Genomic DNA, 19377 nt, shown 5'->3' with positions numbered 1-19377 from the left:
TTGCACATAGCTTAGGAAGAAATGCCCGCCTTTCATCCACTTAATTCAAAGATTTTTCCTTTTTATTTTGATTTTTTCCTAAAATATTCTGTTTATGCAAAATGAAAGTAGGTAGTCGCGTTTGAGACTTTAGATTGCTTAAATTAATGACTTGTTCTTTAATTTTCATTGTAAGGGGCTATTGCTAATATATTCGTATAAGAGCGTGCTCACTTTTTCGGAGTGAAATTACCACCGCGATTGATTTTACCGGAATAGAATACACCTGAGGAAAATTGGGATAATTTTCAGAATGAAAAGGCATCGGCAGTCGGTATTCTTTGGAGGTATATGCGGCTGATATGGACAATGTGGAGAGCGGACGTTGGAGGTCGGACATAGTCCATCGAAAAGTGTCCTCGACCTTTTCGACGAACTAAGAAAAAATTTCGGCGTCTGTTCCTTATGTATTTTTTGTGGAATTGTTTCCTAATCAAATAATTGAGAAACTGTTTGGCGGTTCTCCATTAAAATGGTGAGTTCGAAATCCCGTGCTCTCTTCGGAAGACATACATCCTCTCCGAACGCTTTTCTCGTTTGTTTTGTCGTAAATGTTTTAAATATTTATTAATAAATGTAAACCTCCTGTTGAGGTAGTTTTCAATTCACTATCAATAAGCGATAATTCCAGCCTCGGTGGCTATTGGACTATTTTATATCCAGATTTTTCTAGTTGTAAGTTGTGAATGCTGCATTAGTGACTTTTCCCGCTATGCATTTGCGCTTTGCGTGTTTAATGAGTGCTTTTAAACCAGTTCTCACGTTGGCCTGTGTGATATATTCATTAGTGGGTTCGTACGACACCAAACAGTAATGAACAAGTTCTAGATAATGGCTGGAATTTTGCGAGAGTGAATGTGAACAGCGTTAACTTTAGGCGAATGAGATCACGTTCCATTCCATTTTGTGGCGACCGCAATGGTGCTATTATTTTCTCAATTGACGCGCACTTGAGGTTTTAACAGCTCTCTTAGATATTTTAGAGTATGTTTCAGTGCTTGAGTGAGTCAAAGTGTAAATTGTGACTCAATTAAGTCTACCTTTTATCCATTCTTTGTTACATGAGTAAGAAAACGGGATATTATCCTCGCTGTGCACATAATTCTGTCCTCGAAAGTGCCAATGTTGGTAATGTTTCTCCAGTCGGCTATCCTGTTTCTGATAGAAGGTGGTGGCAACAAATTGCGAGATTCTATTTGATCTGATCAGTTTTATATCACATTACCATTTTTCTTTTTTTAACTTTCTTACTGCACAGTGCACAAGACATTCATCCGAAGTAATGAATGCTAATTTTTACTTAAGAATGCCCTCCGATTCTAGTAGCTTAGCTTTCTTTATTGAAAGTCAATGCGTCGCCAATGTCAAAACGTACCTACTTGAATGAATTTATTTCATGTTTTTTCTGTTATTTTTATTTTTCGAAGAATTTATAGCTTTTTATTATCAAGCTTATGCCTGCATCACAGTCCTTTCATATTATAAAAAGGGTAATTTCTCACCCTATTTTCGCCCATAAGATTTTACATTTCTAAACAATTGCCGCATGCTTCTTCGTATATTGATTCTTCGCTCATTTCTATCTATCTTCAGCGTATTATTGGCGAATAGGAGAGGTAAGCATATTATTATTATGAAGGTAGCATATTATGTTTCCTGTCCATAACCTTATTCATGGGAATTATATCTTCTCTTAAAATATGATATTTTACCCTACTCTTCCCTTCGTATTTCTAAAATTCATCGAGATGAAATGTTCACAAATGTAAGTCTATGTGCTTTCATTATTGTTGGAGAGGGCACAAATGACATTGTTATTATGTGCTATTACTAAGTTATTGAAATATATAATATAGGGAGAAAAAATATCAACTTACCCGAAGTCAACGGTCTTGAAGGAATGTCTGATGTGCCGCAGTAGATGTTTTGATATACTATACTCCGTTTATTCAAATATTCCTGGGTATCAACTTAATGAAATTTTTGACGTAGATATGCTGGAAGAATGAAGAAATTATGATGACTGAAACCATCGGATTTTAGCATGCACCTTTGATGACGCTAGACCGGTAAAACCGGTTGGATTCCATTAATTAAGTAATTATGTGGACATTTACAGCGATTCAATTTCCCCGATCGTCAACACCGGCGGGAATACGGAATGCGAAATTCCATTCACTCGTTTCAAATCTTCAACAATGTTTTATTTTGCCTTCTGTGCACGGTATCCCAGTGACTGCGATATGATGACAGCACCGAAGGCGCGTATTCAAATGCTCAAAGCCCAGGGACTCACCCAAACTTGTCAGTTTACAAAAGCCAATAATTTTTGCGCATACGTTTTCGTTGTCGAAATTTTGCGTGGTTTGTGTTAAAAAAGTAAATTTACTTCAAACAGCCTAATATTTTATATTTTTTTACACAAATTACAAAACGCTATTAAGTTCAATTATTGTTTTTATTTCTAATCAGTAACACTTGATTTTTCTTGAATTTTTTCTTTTCAATGTCGCTAATATCCTTTTTCGTTTGCCTACAAATATTTTCTTTTTTGCATGAATTTTGTTTTTCTTTTTAGTTAAAAATCAAAGTATTCTTCAATATTTTTTTTCGATTTCGCCGTACTAAATACAACAAATCTAATAAGCAAAGGGGGCAAAGGCATAGGATAGAAGCATAGAAGATATTTTTGGTGAGGCATTTCGCATGTTGCTATGATATTGCATGATTATTGCACATTTGTTTTCGTTGTCGGAGATTTGTGTTGTTTTTTGTGAGAAAGGAAACTTACTCGTAACGACTCGACATTTAAACAGCATTTTGTATATATTTCAGCTTTCATCAATTTGTGCGCTCATTTGGTTTTCAGTTTCCTTCTCCAGCATCCAGAGAACCTACATCATTTAGATGTGCAGAAACACCCTCAAAGTATCGAAATGTTTCCGAAACCGTTTATATGGGTGATCATCATGATGATCGAGGCGACATATATCACCCCAGAAGTTTCCTTAGCGGCCCAAAATGCCTTGTTGTATGTCACGTGGAGGTATCTAGACCTATCCACAAGCTATGAAGAGCGAATTAGCGAACTTCAAGCGTTATCAAAACCACCACTGCGACTCAATAAATAGCGTAAATATTCGAAATGTATACATTATATGTTTACTTTTTAGAAAGCCCTTTATATATGATAAATGAGGCATAAAAAGATACCGCAGAGCAGTAAAACGTCCACATATTCCTCCATGTATGAAACATTACTTTTTCCCGGGAAAAGGCGATCCCCAGACATTGTGCATAGGGGTTAGAAATTTTCTCGTGATGAGGCAAGTTGAGGTTATTAAGCCTTTTTCAGTTTGATATATGTATTTGGATTCAGATTGAGCATTGTAAAAATATTTTGTATTTATTTTTGGACGATACCGCCAGTTGACGTGACAATAAGCATTATAAAAACCCGTTCCATATTCCATAGGCTTTTTATTTTTATTGCCAATTCTTTTATCTTTCGGCTATTGTGTTTCCGATGTTATGTGAGATTGTTACCGCAATATCAACAGTAACAAGTTCAATTTTTCTTGTTAATCGACGTGACATAGTATGCTATGGTATTTGAAGGAGGCGACCGACAGCTTAGGTCATTTGCGCCATGAGGGAAGGGTAGGTGAGGAAGGGTGGAGAGAAACTCGGCGTCGGCATTAGGCTGCTCTTAACGAAGGGCGCCAAGGGGACCACGGCTTAACATCCCATCCGTTGGACGAAATGTCCTCCACACTACATTCAAGCAGGGAAGGGGCAGTATCTGAAAATTCACTGCCACCGCCGGGATTTGAACCCGAGCCCACGGGATGGGAAGCCAACACTCTATCCACCACACCAACCCGATCCCCCGATAACATGACATCTTGTCTATTGTTCACAATGGTTTTATGTGTTTGGATCTTATTCTTATTCAGCCATCATTGTTATTATTTATTTTTTTCTTTAAAGTTTCTTCAGTTTTCACTGAGTTTTTTTTATTTGTAAAGAACACGGGTTCTCACCAAGGTAACTCTTTACGGTTCTGTTGCGATGAGAAATTTTCTCGTGATATGGCAGGTTGAAATTATTACAGCCTTTTTCAATTTGATGTATGTAATTGGATGAAGGTTGAGTATTTTGAAACTGTTTTGTGTATGTTTTGGGATGATACCGGTAGCTGAGATGAAAATTGGAGATATATAAATCTGTTCCATATTCCATTCTTTTTATTTCTATGGCCAATTCTTGATATTTATTTTTCCGGCCATTGTCATTTCGATGTTATGCGAATGTGGCACAGCAATATAAGCTATTTAACAAGTTTTATACTTCTTGTCAATCAACATTATATCTGGTCTATTATTAACTATAGTTTTATCTGTTTGGATAGGCAAATCGTAGAAAATTTCAAATGCGCTGTTTTCAACCACTGTTTCGGGATGGTATTCATAGTATGGGGTCTTGGTATCTATTAATTTGAGTTGGTAGGCGAGTTTTTGGTGGATAATTTTTGAAAATTGATTATGTGTACTTAAATATTCTGTAGTAGCTAACATCTTACAGCCAGATATAATGTGTTGGATTTTTTCAGGCACTTGAAAACATCTTCTACATTTGTAGCTCATTTGTAGTCATCTGAGCTCAGAGAAATTTTTAAGTTTAATCCATTTTACTTACTTTGATCAGTATTACTTATAGAATAGTGTAAGGATTAATCAAATATCCATCAGAAGGCCGTAAAACTCGCCATTTTGAACTATTATTCTTAAAATATTTCTAAAGGAGGGCCCTCGCAACTCCTGCTTACCCTGGCGGGTATGCAATACCCCCACATCTCTATGTATTATTTGTGTCTAAAATCCCCCCTAGCCTTAATTCTTCGCTGCGCCCCTGCAAGCATGAACCATTCGGTCTCTCCATTATTATTATTATAATTTCCGATTTTATACGACATTATTATAATTTCTCCATATTATTGTTATATCGTGTGTATATAATATGTAATTGCAGGGCAGAGGCGTCGCAGGAGGGTGAGACGCTGACGGAGCAGGAGGGCATGCTGTACGCCGAGTACCTTCAGCTGGAGAAGATCCTGGGGGCGCAGCGGATGCTGAGTGAGGAGGCGGCCTCGAGGGACGAGGAAGAGGAGGATTATGGGTACGAGGAGGAGGAGGAGGAGGAGGCGGGGGGCGGAGGAGGGGCCCGTCATAGGCCCAAGAAAAGGCCCGTGCACGACGAGCACCTCTTCATCATCACGCACCAAGGTGAGGCGATACTCTGAACTTCACCTTACTTTAATAATAATAATAATATGCCTTTATTCGGGCGAGGTTGAGACTAAGAAGTCCCCTCTTCCACCTAACCCCTCCATAGCGTCAATGCAAACATATTAAAAAATAGTAGGCAAACGTTTACAATAAAATGGATATACAATATTTGTGAAATGTCAAAAATATGAACAACTGTATGAGAAAATTTTGTGGAAAAATATTTCTGTTTATGGGAAAAAACATGAGGATAAGGGTGTAGTATCCTTCAGCGAAAAAACCCACTGCAGGAAAACGCTCACACAAGAAGGGGGGCGTGAAAAACCTGCGAAAACCTACTGAGTGAAAGGTAAAGTCGTGTTATTTGTAAAATACATCATAGTCAATGAGGTACAAAGTATACACAAATATTACACATGCAATTACGATATAAAATATAACATATATATATACAAGCATTCAGTGGCGTCTGGTGCTCGAGTGCTGCAGCGCATGAAATATTTGAAAATAAGACGTATCATTTACGGTTCACTCAGGATCACTAAGGGATTTACGAGTGCAATCGGGGTGATTTTTCTCTACTGATCCGTTGTATGTGCGTGTATCAAATCTTTGGAATACCCCTCCGGACAAGGGTAAATATTAAGGGAGATTATGCCCTGAATACTTCTCAGGATTCCGCTCGGGCTAAAAACTTCATCGCTGGAGTGATCACTCGAAAATGACGAAAAAAATGATCGTGTGATTCAGATTTTAGTATTTCAGTGCGTATGATGTGTAGAATGTTGTTTGGTTTTTTACAATATTATTATTTGATCAAGTTTTAAAATCCTATGCAAAACGTGTTCTCCGATGTTTATGTATTTTATGATAGATAAATAAAAATACAGTGGAAAATAGGGATAAAATTCGGATTATCGCCGGCATCTTCGAGTTTTTCAAAGAGAACGAATTTTCAAACGAATCTTCGTGGCTATGATGAAGCTATCTGTGAACCGCCACCGATTTAAATATTTACCGCCAAAAAGAAAGTGAACGACCGGCTTCGAAGCAATTAACCTTCTTAGCAGTAGTACTCGGTTTTGCAATCGTTAACTGCGATCTCCAATGTCATTATTTAATGACAATCGATGACCGTTAGTGGAGTACCTATGATTATCGTGCGCACATTGTGTGCCAGATATGCGGGAAATATTTCGTTCGGATTCCAAGCTGTTTTTGATTTGGAGCGTTAAGGATTATATGCTTATTTTTATTTTTTCCGCCTTTTAACAGTGTGTATTGGGAGGCTTGGCAATAGAATTATTAAGTGAGGAAAATGTGCCGTGTACTTTCTATGAATTCTCAAGGCATTATTTTGGGAATTGACGGAGACAAAGAGAGTCAGAGGGCGTGACTGGTGACATTTGCTTTGTACACAACTAGCAAGTGAGTTTTACTGCCCTTAATCCATCTTAATATTTATGATGGCACTTGCGTTTCACGAAATATGACGCCTGTTCGGAAAATAACGGGAATTTTAGCTTTTGAAGAAAATATTTATTTATTCGTCTACATAAATGTTGTCTACTTCAAAATATACCTCATTTCATAACTTTTTTACCACCAGTTCACAATCCAAAGTTATTTCATTTTCACGCAAAATTTCAAATGAATGAAATAAGCGAAAATCGCCGAGCTCATAAAAACAAGTTAAACCTCAGCGGTTGCCACGTAGAAAGTAATCAATGAATACAGCTGAAATTTTTATTAATCTTTAGGGGCATGAATACCAACATAAATAAAATACATTGACAATCCGCCTCTTCAAACCTGCGTTGTTTAAAAATTCCTGTTATTGTCTGAAAAAACCTCGTATTGTTTGATTATGTTTTCTTTGCCCGTGGAGGCAGAACGGCTTTCTTGAAGTCTTACGATGAGGTGAAGCTGAGGCGGTATTAGTTTCCGTACCCAATAAGTTTGCCTGACGGATCATCTCTTGGCATTAAGTGTCTTTTAAGCGCGGAATATCTCGCTTCTGCCTTGTTTACGTCTAGCAGCGAGGAGGGGAAGGGGGGCGTGAGAAGGTTTGCGTGCTCTGCTCCTCCGTGCCGCGTGCCCGTGATAACCACGGCCGTGTCGAGTGGAAGGAGGGGCTTGCCCGCCGCTGCACTTGATTACGCCGTGCTTCTTTCGAAACTTATAAGCAGACACGTAGTTATGTGGGGGCGGGGGGAGTGTTTGTGTTGCATAGATGCCTTAAGATGCTTAGTTTCAATAGTAGCTTAAGAGATGCGAGTTTACCATTGATTAGAGTGATATGAAGTCGTCATATAATAAAAAAACAGCATTTAGCAAGATCAAGGAACTGGTGACAGAAGGGAACATCAATATGGATATTAGGAAACGATTTGAAAAGTATTTTTTGTGGAGCATCGTATTATATGAATGCAAAACATGGACGTTGAGGAAGTGAGAAAAGAATATCTAGAAAGCTTCGAAATAAGACTATAGCGACGAATGGAGAAGATTGGATTGAAAGATAAAATTACGAATGGAGCAGTACCGAGGGGAATAGGAGAAGAAAGAAGTATACAGAGCGACATTAAACGGAGAAAGGCAAAATGGATGGGACATATTTTAAGGAGTGACTACGTACCGAAGTTAACAATGGAAGGGAAGAGAAGACACGGAATGCTGACGGACATCAAAGAAGGAAGGAAATGAAGAGAGAAGCCGAGGACAGAGTGCTGCGGAGACAATACATCTGTTGAAACTAACGTCTCCGGACAGAATAACCAGTGTTGATGATGACAAAAAGTGAGGCTTAAGTTGTGGTATTGTAGTGGATATTTAGGAAGAAAAAATATTTTATTATAAGGTTGAAATTGATACAAAACATGTTTTTGGTTTCAAGCATGTAGTCTTCCATGTGTAAAATTTAAGGGTGGGACCTTATGGCTAGGCAGTATAATTTATTATATTCTTTTTAGTGCGAATGAAAACGTGGGTTTTTAAGTTAACTATTTAATTTATTGTAATATTTTCTTATTTTAGCTTAAGTAAAGGCATTTTTATATAAATTAGTTTATATTTTTTACATTATTTTCTCAATTTTATTTTATTAAATTTAGGCCTATAAGGCTCTCAAACGCCTCTACATAAAAAGTAGCGGATTTGCAAAGCCTAAAACGATGCATGAGGCGCAAAGCCGCCTTGTAAAAATCATTTAAAATATATGGATATAGCAATGACTGTGCTAAGATTCTGAAATCTTCTGATCGGTAGTCTTACTCTTTATCCGGTAAGTCATAGCGCACTTGGTGGAGTTTCGAAGAATTAAATCATTAAAATTTACGATGTAGCTGTACGATCACTTCACATTTTAACAGTCTAAAGTTGTACCTCATACTGTCTCTGGAGACCTAGGAATAGCGTGAGAATGCATTGTCATCCAGTTATGATAATTACTGAAAATATTAAGTCGATAGCTAATCGGAAAGTGGGATAAAATGGAGTTGAAATATTTTCCCGGTCGTGAAAACGAGCGAACAAATAGACTAGATAGTTACCTTATAAATACGTAGTAATTATGTCTCAATAATCCATATTCCCCTCCGCCCGATAAATTTTGCTTCATTATGGCAACTCACTCGATTCGGCATTTCGTTCCATTACATAATTGACTTACAGTGGTTTTAATTAAATTCAAAGTTTAACCGCGTGTTGGGGCGAGATGAATGTTTAATGCATGTGTTCAGTTAATTATTTTCCATTCCAATTTCTTGTAGTTGCGTGAAAGTGTTAATAGTCCTTGAATATTGATTAGTTCATACCAAGTTAAACAGCTATCTAATCTAGTGACAAGAGAAAGGAATAGAACATATCAAGCTTTTGAAAATATTAAGACAAGGGTCATATGATAAAATTTCAACACGGACCAAGCCCGCCATCCTCGAAGCTTTCGAGCCATTCCCCAAAGAAATTCCTGGTTATCCTCCATCAATGTCGATGGCGTGTCGGAAATTTGTTTAGTTTGAAAAACATAATATTTGATTGTATAACACACACACACACAGGATATGGAGATTTTTATGGACAGCCAGGTTCAAATCGTATTCAGAAGTCGACGGGAAAGAACGTGGAATTCTATCTCATGGAAAAAGAGAGAGTTGAAATAAAGAAATCGGACTATATGTAGCGGAGGAGGAAATGATGAAAGGCTTATGTAAAGCAGTGCAAGTCACTGGTGAGAATAGCCTACGCAGTTCATGTGCATTTAAGCGAGTTACTTCAAAGTACGAGGCAATGTATGCGAAACGTCTTAGTGACAACATCGCCATCTAGACCAGAATGGATGAACTCCTGTCGAGTAAGGGAGGATGAGATTATAAATGTCGGGTACTCTTAACTGTGTAGCTGGTAAGAAGGAGATTTTTTAATGATAAGCACGTTTATTTTTAAAATTGTATTAATTACACTGATGACGAAGTGATAACAGGCGCTCCAACTTAAGTCTTCATGATTTTTTTGAGAAAATAACCGCTGGATAACTATCTTTACTAAGTCACCCAGAAGTGCACTTAAGGTGCGAAATTTCCTTTTGGTGAAAATAATTTTCCTCGACTGGGAATGAACCCGGTACCAAGGTTTACCGAATAGCACAAGGGTCGAACTCGAGGAATCCGGGTTCGAATCCTGTTCAAAGAGGTTCAATTTTTCACGCATGGAATTTCCGCTTCTTCTGTTATCATACTGATGGTTTGCCAATTCTTGAATTATATGGTAAAAATATTGATTATGGAGGCTCATGGAGTCAACTTGATGGCACGAGATATATGTGGATACACAATCAATCATTCGGTTCTACGATAAATGGTCTTAAAATAGGAAAAAATAGAGAATTGGTGAAGTCGTCGATTTTTATATGCTCCATAAGTAGAGGAACCTATAAACTTTGGTGGATTGAATTAGGAATAGTTAGCGGGCCACATTTGTCGTGAATACCTACGTTTTGTGGTACAATTTGAGCACTGTAATTAGATCATGTGAGCATATATCCAGATGAAGGTCATGGACTCTTTTACCTCCACGTGTGACGAAGCTGGATGAACTACGTGGTTAATTTTGGGTTTAGAGTATTTTTGCAAAATGTGTAAATAAACTATTTTAATGCTTATCAACTATGCAACTTATCTCATGGTTCTTACTATTCAATTAGGGTAGGTCATTTAAAAGTACATTTTGTGTTGAAAAATCCCCATTTTGTCGATTTACATCAGTATTTTACATTTTATTTATTTACATATTATTTAGTAGTACCTTTTAATTGACTCAATAATCTTCTAATAGCATCACTGTATATCCTAAGCATTCAGTTAATTGTGTAAACGGTTTAAAATAGCAAATTAGTGGCAAAAACGCTAAAAACTACAGCGAATCGCAAATTTCTAGCTACGAGCATGCGTAGCGAGACCCTAGGCCGGGTGAAAAAACTTAGGTGTGACTTAGGGCGTCGAGAACAGAAGTATAAATTTAGCCCGAGTCTTCATGTCTTTGTGAGTCTTTAATATGTGCCCTAATAAGACTCGCTAATTTATTCTATATGTAAAAAACATCAGATTAAACTTACTTCCGCCATTTTTTAACGTAGGGGAACCCGCATTCGGCTGAAAATCTGTTAAACAGGATAAATATAAAATAAAATGTATCATATTAATGGATGATGCCATTTTTATTCCGTTGGATTGTGTCCATAGTGCTATCTAATTTAATACTAACCTTTTCGTAAAAACTAAATTCAGCCATAGCTACGGAATTTTTCTTACGTTTTGAGTATAGAGAAAGGAGCACGAAAATTTCAATTTATATCACCATTCACTGATGTTCTATCACTTGAGAGTATTATATTATTATAATATACAAGTCGGCCATTTACCATTTGGTAATAGTTGATTTGTAATAAATGAAAATTCATCACCAAAATGAAACTAGATCAGTGAAGTCGAAACTTTAAAATGAGAATTCAAATTAGTTTACCAAGATAAATTTGTACACCTCTTCTCGAAAATCTTTATTTTACTTGGATAGGGCCGAAACAGCTCTACAGAGAGTCAATTCCAATCATTTATCATCCTGTAGGGATATGAGAACTTTCTTTACATTAGTCCTTTGAGGCCAGCATTTCATCTTGTATTGGTGATATTTCTTACCTATATAAGTGGGGTTTTCAATCTTATGTCGTAGTTCCCCTATGCCTTTGCCCCCGTAACTGTGCGGAAGAGTACGCAAAGCATTTTACATAGTGCTATGTGCCTTTCTCAAAAAATTCAGTTTTGAATTTTGTGAAGCTTTTTTCGAATGTAGTTCACGCTTAATGGCAAAGATGAATATTATAAATAAAATTCTGTTTTTGGGGGTTTTCCGCACATTTTTTGTTACTTTCACTGATCTTTTCCCTCTCATGCTGTACGCTTCTTGAGATGCCTAACGCAGTGGCGGCGCGTGCGTATACGCATGTTAGCAAGTGCACACCCAAAGATGAATAAATTATAAAAGAAAACTATTCCTTTGCAACGCGAAGGATAAAAGTACTGTCTGCATATGCAAGAAACATGAGCCTCCGAACGCTACAGCTATCTCCTTTTCGAATTCACCGCTCTACGAGTGTGCGATCCCGTGGCATCATGCCGGGCGCATTTTCGGTTTGTGCGATTGCTTGAGGGAGCTCTGGCGGGACGAGGTAAGCGGGGGGGTATGTGCTGATCAAAGGGGCGAGGGGAGCAGACTCAAAACCATGCGAATGCGCACGCGCATGTTTTTGGTGACTGACTAGCAGGTAGTGTAGTGGTGTAGCCGCCACCTACACTACCTGCGCCCAGGATCCTAGTCCGTCTACAGAGCCATCTGTATAGCCGTTTTCTACACTACTTCCTCATAGGGTGTAAGGAAAAGAGAATGAATTTCAACTACCGTCACTTGTAAAGGTGTGTTGAGAATAATTATTTTCATGCATGCTAATATTATTTCTGTTCATTCAATTTTAAAGGTAGAGTGTACCAGTGATATGTTTTGCTTGCTATGTATTCTATTACGACGAAATATGACGCTCATGGATTAGGATTAACATAATATAATTAAATCATCCTATATCTGCTCTAATGCACACCCTAGATAAATTACCACCAGCCGCCACTGGCCTAACGGTTAACACGTAGCATAGCCGATACCGTCTGAAGGAGCCTCCAAATTTGTTGTGTCACAAGTTGCCACGCCAGCAACTCACGACGAGGACTCATCTTCTCGACAGAATGAAACTTTTCAAGCAGAACAAATTCCGATCGCGTTGCTAACCAATCGGAAAACCAATTCTGATCTGTGAAGCATAGCATAACCTTTTCACTGTGGAAGCATCCAGCACGAAAGGAGAAGCGTTAATGAACGTGATAAAAAAATACGAGGGAGAAAAACTAAAAAAAGAAATTTATTTACAATCAATGGTCCGCACGGAAAACCAATTGTAATGATTCTGATCCGTGTAACATACCGTTACACTCTAAAGAAGCATTGTGCTCGAAAGGGAATAAAAATTACGTGGAAAACACCCGAGAATATTTATAATCAATGGTCCGCGAAAGCTTCGATCAGTTAGAAATGGATATGTTTTAATGGAGCATTTTCACCTCTTATAGCTATGAAATCTCTGGGCGACGAATATTCTCATTCGGGGGGGGGGGGGGGGGGGGGAGAGGAGGGGGGTTGGGTGGTAAACAACGAAAGCTGAAGAATTAGCAGTTTTAGAAAAATAACGGAGTACGAGGAATGTATCAAACAAGAGAGTTCTTGCTCGGGAATCAGGCTCCTAGTTTACTTTCCCTTGCAGTGGACTGCCTCAATCGAAGTCGCGAATCTCTCTTTTGCAGCATTCCGCGTAGGAGTATATGGATAGGTAGACATGTGTGGTTCTCGCTTAGGTTTCCACTCGAAACCTTTCCTGGGGGAAATGTGATCAAGACTGATCGGAATAATTCAGATAGATTTTCATTCCGAAAAGTTCAACCCTATTGGCTGCAACACGATCGGATTCGTTGTGTTAGAAAGTTTTAAGGCTATGAGGGCTTAATATCGTCGATAGAATGAAATTTTTTAAAGAGAACCAATTGCTAACCAATCGGAATCAACCGTTGGCAATGAAAACTATTCGAAATGATTCTGATCCGTATTAGCACAACCCATCTAGTCTTCGATCCTTTCAGAATATTGCCTTCGCCTAAATAAATTCGACTTACATAAATTATATTCAGGCTAGAGACTAAACAATTAATTGAGAGGGTTGGATACCAAGGGGTACAAGTGATTTTTTTCTCGACAGAGTTAGGTAAAGTTAATTGTTAGAATAAATACACAAAAACCTGGTTGCCAAGGGAAACGAGTGAGTCTCTGTTCTGTACAGACGTCGAGTGGAAAAACAAATGCACTGCTAAGTATCTAATTGATGTCGTTTGTTTTCTGTACCTAATTTCTGCACCTAACTCTGTATAGAAAAGAGAAATCACTTGTACCATGAGGGTGCAACGCGACCTGATGATAGTAGTGAACACTTGGCAAGGTGCTAAAAGTTAGCCTGTCTACACGACCTCAAGTATTTATTGGCTTCGTGTTACAAGGAAAAAATAATTATTTATGACATTGGTTAATTCGTTACTTGCATGATTCATTCAGGAGGTTGGTACCAGAGACAAAGAATTTGAAAATTAAAAACAAACTTCCTATTCTGATTGCGGTTCGTCGATACACGGCGGAAAAATTGATCTTTTGATTTTATTTTTTCAAGGAACTGTAAAAAAATGTATCTAACCAGCTAACATGTGTTGGTACCTTTCTCAACCCCGATCAATATTCCTTATACCCCTCCCCCAATTTAGGACCTCCCTCTTCCACCTCCGAAACGATTGTATAAATGCTTGAATTGAATCATTTGTTGTTCTACGTACTTTGACAATGGCATTGCTTGTTGAAACCTGGGTCAGTAAATAAACTTCTATGGACCATAGAAACGTTTTTTGTCATATATGTCTGTTATATGGCATCTGCTACAGTAAAAATTAATCCGTGAACTTCATAAAATACTAAGGAAAGTTTCTTGATTCGTAAAAAACTGCTGAGGGCGTTCAGAAAGCGTTGCACAGATGTTATACGAATTAGGCTGGGAGCCGCTGGAGACTCGGAGGCTGCGCGATAGGCTTAGATAAATCGAGCAATTAAGAATATATATCCTTCAAAGCGACTCGTAGAACATCATATTAGAACCCTATTATGTTTCCGAGTCCGACAGAAGCGATAAATAAAAAGAGATATTTTGGCGAACGGATAGGTATTGGAATTCGTTTTCCCCCGTATAATAAAGGACCTTAATAATAGCTAGGCGTAATTTTGTTACACCATTTCCTTTTTATTTTCTGACGGCTAGTGTCCTAACACCCTCCGCCACGCGCCTATTGAGTCGGCTTGCGGGGTAGTATATATCTAAATCTACATTATTCCCCCTAAGCCGCCTAAAAGGCGTGTGGCAGGGGTTGTAAGGACACCCCCTGCCACACGCTTTTATATAGATGTAGATGTACGTTACTGTATTTTGCGCTAACAAGTTTTAACGAATAGTTCTGATAATTCTGAAAATCCGCTCAGATTCTTTCGATTACGATGGACAAAACGAATTTGAGAGCCTATATATCGTAACGCCGAAAGCGAAAAAATGTGAGTATGGATATGCCGATGACTATGAATAGATCTGTGGGCAACGCTGTGTTATCTGTTTACTAGAAGCCGGCGATAGCCTCATTGAAGGGCAAATGCGTCAAAGATCAAAGGAGTGGTAAGTGAACGGGGAAAGGGAAATGTGGTATCAATGATTAGAAAATAATGAAAATGAGTATTAAGAGCGTTTAGCCGAATTCTTGCAATGGGAGAATGGGCAGATAAGGAAATTTTAAAAAAAGGCAGGTCAATGCTACCACGAGATGACTTTGGTGTCAGTAAGTGGAATTGCTTTCAGTGATGAGAAAAGTACAGAAAAAAAATCTAATCAGGCTCAATTACAATAATTAAAATTAATGATTCTTTTCAATCATAAATAAGTCTTTCAAAAATTAATCAGTAATATTAAAACGACGACTTTATATGTACGGGGGATCATTATACGTCAGGGGATCTTCCGAAGCTCCCCTGGGGATGAACAGAATGATTCGGAAGATCCCCTGAGGATGAACAACAAGTTGCTGCTCGAAACGTCGGGAGACATGGAAGACATCAAACGGTGGAAAACCCGAGAAACTTTTCTGCAGCTGATACGCCAGGAAAACCTAAGATCACGCATCGCTGTCAATATTTTCTTAAATAGGGAGTACTAACATGCGAACCAGTATTTCAATCATTTTTTAATGCCAATTCGTAAAGAAATGATTTTAATGTTTGATTTTGGCATTTCAGGATAAATAAATAGGTTCTGCAAAAATTTATGCCTGTGGATGAGTTTTGTTTTGTTTTCCTGCCTTCATATCAGCGCTTTTTGAATTTAAAATTTCACTTAAGCGACTACTCAAATGTAACGATTAATCACACGAGCTTTGGATCGATTACAAGTAAAAATAGCTTTTAAAAAATATGTATCGATTGCAAATGAAACTTACCAAAGAATTAATCGTTAATGGTAATTCGATTACTTTTACTTCGTCACATCATATCACTCGTTGCTTTGATAGACCAGTTCTTGTAGACAGAAACCAGATTTTCAGCTCGAAACAAGGGCGGATCCAGGATTTTTCTGGGGATAGGGGGCACATGGGACTGACTAGCAAACGGCCTTCCCATATTTTAAATTAAAAACAACGTATAACAATTATTTAACGAAATATTCTCTTTATTTTAATATGATAGTTATTAATTTGAAATTTAATCATTGAGGCTCCGTAATACACAAAACAAAACGAACGTAATGATAACCGTATACAATATCTTGTCAGTTTTGCAAGTCTGGGGGGGGGGGGGGGGGACGTGCCCTCCCCCTAAATCCACCTATGGCCTGATATATATTGGTTGCCTTCTGTATTATTAATTGTGAAACTTAGGAATGCTCTAATCGTGAATACACGAAGAAGAGCGACTTTACCACTGAGGGTGTTATAAAAATCATTCGTCAAAAAAAAAGTATCGTAAATAATCTTAGGCATATCATAATACAAAGAATTGCTTATTATCAATATCAAAATATACGTTGATATAATTTTTAAAATTGAAAGTTCCAAATAAGGACTAATAGAAAAATAATAATATATCAACAAACAAGAGTGAAACTTTTCTTATTATTGGGCCATAAGAAAATGGTTCTGACATTTTTAAAATAATAAAAAACTGTTTCGTAAGAATTCAGTGCTGCCGAACCGCATTGCTTTGTCGGCAGACTCCGTCAAATATGCCGTTATATATAACTTGGCTCAGAACATTAGCAAAGATTTACAGCTATATTTCAAGTGTATTTTCAACCAGTGTATATAAGCAAGTACATGTGTACATGAAACATGCATTCAGCTTTGCCGAAAAATGGCTTATTTTCGGGATCAAATTTGTCCCATGCGGAAATTCAGGGTCTCAGATCCGATTTATTTTCAAAATTAGAAAATATTAGCCACTACAATCGGAACCTTAAATTAATTTTTTTTCGATAGTTAAAGCTGAATTTAAAGACAAATACCTTTGAAGTAGATATCTCTGCAACTTAGCCCATTTCAAGAATATCCAATGATTGGTATAACTTTCTGCGTTACATTTACGAAGTTTTAAGTTTATTTAAAGAGTTTATGGTCTTTTTAATGTCTGAGAATGATCAAAAAATGTCACCTAATTTACATTGTTATTGAAGATTATAAATGTAATTAAAGTTTTCCTGTTTATGTTTATTTGATATCTTCTCCTGGACTAGGTATGTGATTCCTTTTTCGTCAAATATATCATATGCCATAAGAATGATTATTTATACGTTCATTTACTTGTGAAAAGTCATACCTCAACAATATTTTACTGCAGTTTTCTCTCAATGGCGGAAAATTTATTTTACTTATATGATTTACCTGTTTGCTGACGTGTTGTAAATTTATGTTTCTATGGGCGATTATTCTTCTTTTTCAGCGTACGAGCTATGGTTCAAGCAAATAATTTTCGAGCTGGATTCAGTCCGAGCACTAATGAACAGCGAGGTATGTTTACATTGAATTTTATTGATTCTTCGGCTTAATTTTCAAAATGCTACTATCGATTTATGACATAGCTATAAATATTTTATGATGCCTTTGCTTTGAAAACTGTGCTATAAATGTTAATAGGACGTATTACTTTCGCTATACCGGTTGCATGTAGTTCGGGTTCATGACATATTAGTACGTGACCATAACTGCTTTTCTTACTACTTTTCTACAATGCTATACATTTTTAGGACATTTGTGTTGACTGTTGTTAACATTAATCTGAATCCCAAGTTTGAAAATTTTAGTCTTAGTAAACTACTGAGGTATATTTTCTTCTAAGAGATAAAAGAGATTGCTGAGAAGCGCAATTGTTTTAGCATAATTTTACAGTAAATCACACAGATCATCATAATAAGATAAATTTATTGCTCCACATAAAAATGCAATGCTGGAAAAAATTTGACAACACGACAGCGGAGTTTAAGATCGATTCAATTGCTTGCACCAGTGTAGAACATACCAGAAATTAATCACGATTAGAAAATTGATTCAAAATATAGCAATAGCTTTTTTATATGACACAAACAAAAGTATTTAAGAAAGTAATAATGATAAACAAAAAATGAGTAGAATACCATGATAAATAATTATTTGTTTAATTTTTTACAGTATAGAATTGTAAAAGTTGCGAAATTATTTACGTTACACTTTATATGCGATGCACAATCATGAAATCTTAATAAAACTTCTATATCAGGTTGAGATAATAGCCTGTGTCTGACCTTTTTACAAAATATAGATTTTACTCCTCAATTCCTTAGCGTTTCTAGTTAAATTAATAGAAATTCTAGGCACAATAAAAATAGTCGAGTTATAGATACTCAATAGCCCAAATAACTTGAGTTCTGTGGTCGGAATGCCGAAATATGCCTGAAAATACGTAAGCAGGTCCAGCGCTTCATGAATGTGCCTTTCGAATTGCAGTACGTTATTAGAGACGCTAATCATTTCCCTCGTGACATTGATCTCTGCCCTCTGTGCATCCATTCGAAGGCTGCCTTGATAGGTAAGGATTTCTTTATAAGTATTCTGAAATAAAGAATCCTTCTCCGGCTCGATATGACCGCTAGGACTCTTCATTCGCAGTCTTCCTCTGCCACGCCCTAAAAGTGACTTAAACTTAGATGATCTCTGCATTCTATTCGGGTTTTCACCGCGTCCGTTGTGTTTTGGTGACAACAGTTTTGCTGACATTGTAGTCAGCGTCTTCAGGTCGAAGGTGAGGTAACCCGGAAAATTTTCCGCCTTTTATAGGAAGAAAATTTTCCGCCTTATATATCCCGCTGCTGCTCTCTCGTTGACGACAGGTTCATCATTTGGCCCCATGGCGCCGAAGAATTGCAGAAATTCCTACAGCATCTCAACTCGCAGCACCACGCTATCAAATTCACCATGGAAATGGAACATGATGGTCAACTTCCCTTCAAAAGAAGGATTCGGGAACGGACGCGGTGAAAACCCGAAGAGAATGCAGAGATCATCTAATCAACGCCGCGAAAATCTTCGAACCTACATGACTTAAACTTAATTTACAACATCCGCAACTCTATCGAAGAGCGTCCTGAATTCCTTTCTTTTCTAAATTTCCGAGTAGTACCCTGCCGCCCTGCGCTCACCCATTCCCAATTCCACGTTCAAGTTCCTACATTTCCGAAAGCGTTTTTGTATTAGGCGCTTTTATCATTATCTCCGACAATAACGAAAATACAAAAGTATTTTATTGCTAATTTTATATATCTTGAATCGAGGAAAGCTATCAATGGATTTTGATG

The 19377-nt window shown here is 37.3% G+C and overlaps 1 protein-coding gene across 1 annotated transcript in view; it reads left to right on the top strand.

Moving 5' to 3' along the window:
• The window catches only part of LOC124162156 (tryptophan 2,3-dioxygenase), a 67254-nt gene that overhangs the window by 26969 nt on the left and 20908 nt on the right, over positions 1–19377 (top strand). The window contains exons 2-3 of the mRNA XM_046538576.1: positions 5071–5324; positions 17490–17557. Of these exons, the coding sequence (XP_046394532.1) occupies positions 5071–5324; positions 17490–17557 (322 nt within the window). The remainder of the gene's footprint in view (positions 1–5070; positions 5325–17489; positions 17558–19377) is intronic.

Source organism: Ischnura elegans, chromosome 7 (assembly GCF_921293095.1).
Source record: "Ischnura elegans chromosome 7, ioIscEleg1.1, whole genome shotgun sequence".
Classification (NCBI taxonomy): Eukaryota; Metazoa; Arthropoda; class Insecta; order Odonata; family Coenagrionidae; genus Ischnura; species Ischnura elegans.
Note: the sequence above shows the minus strand (reverse complement) of the source record. Positions and strands in the feature narration are given on the sequence as shown.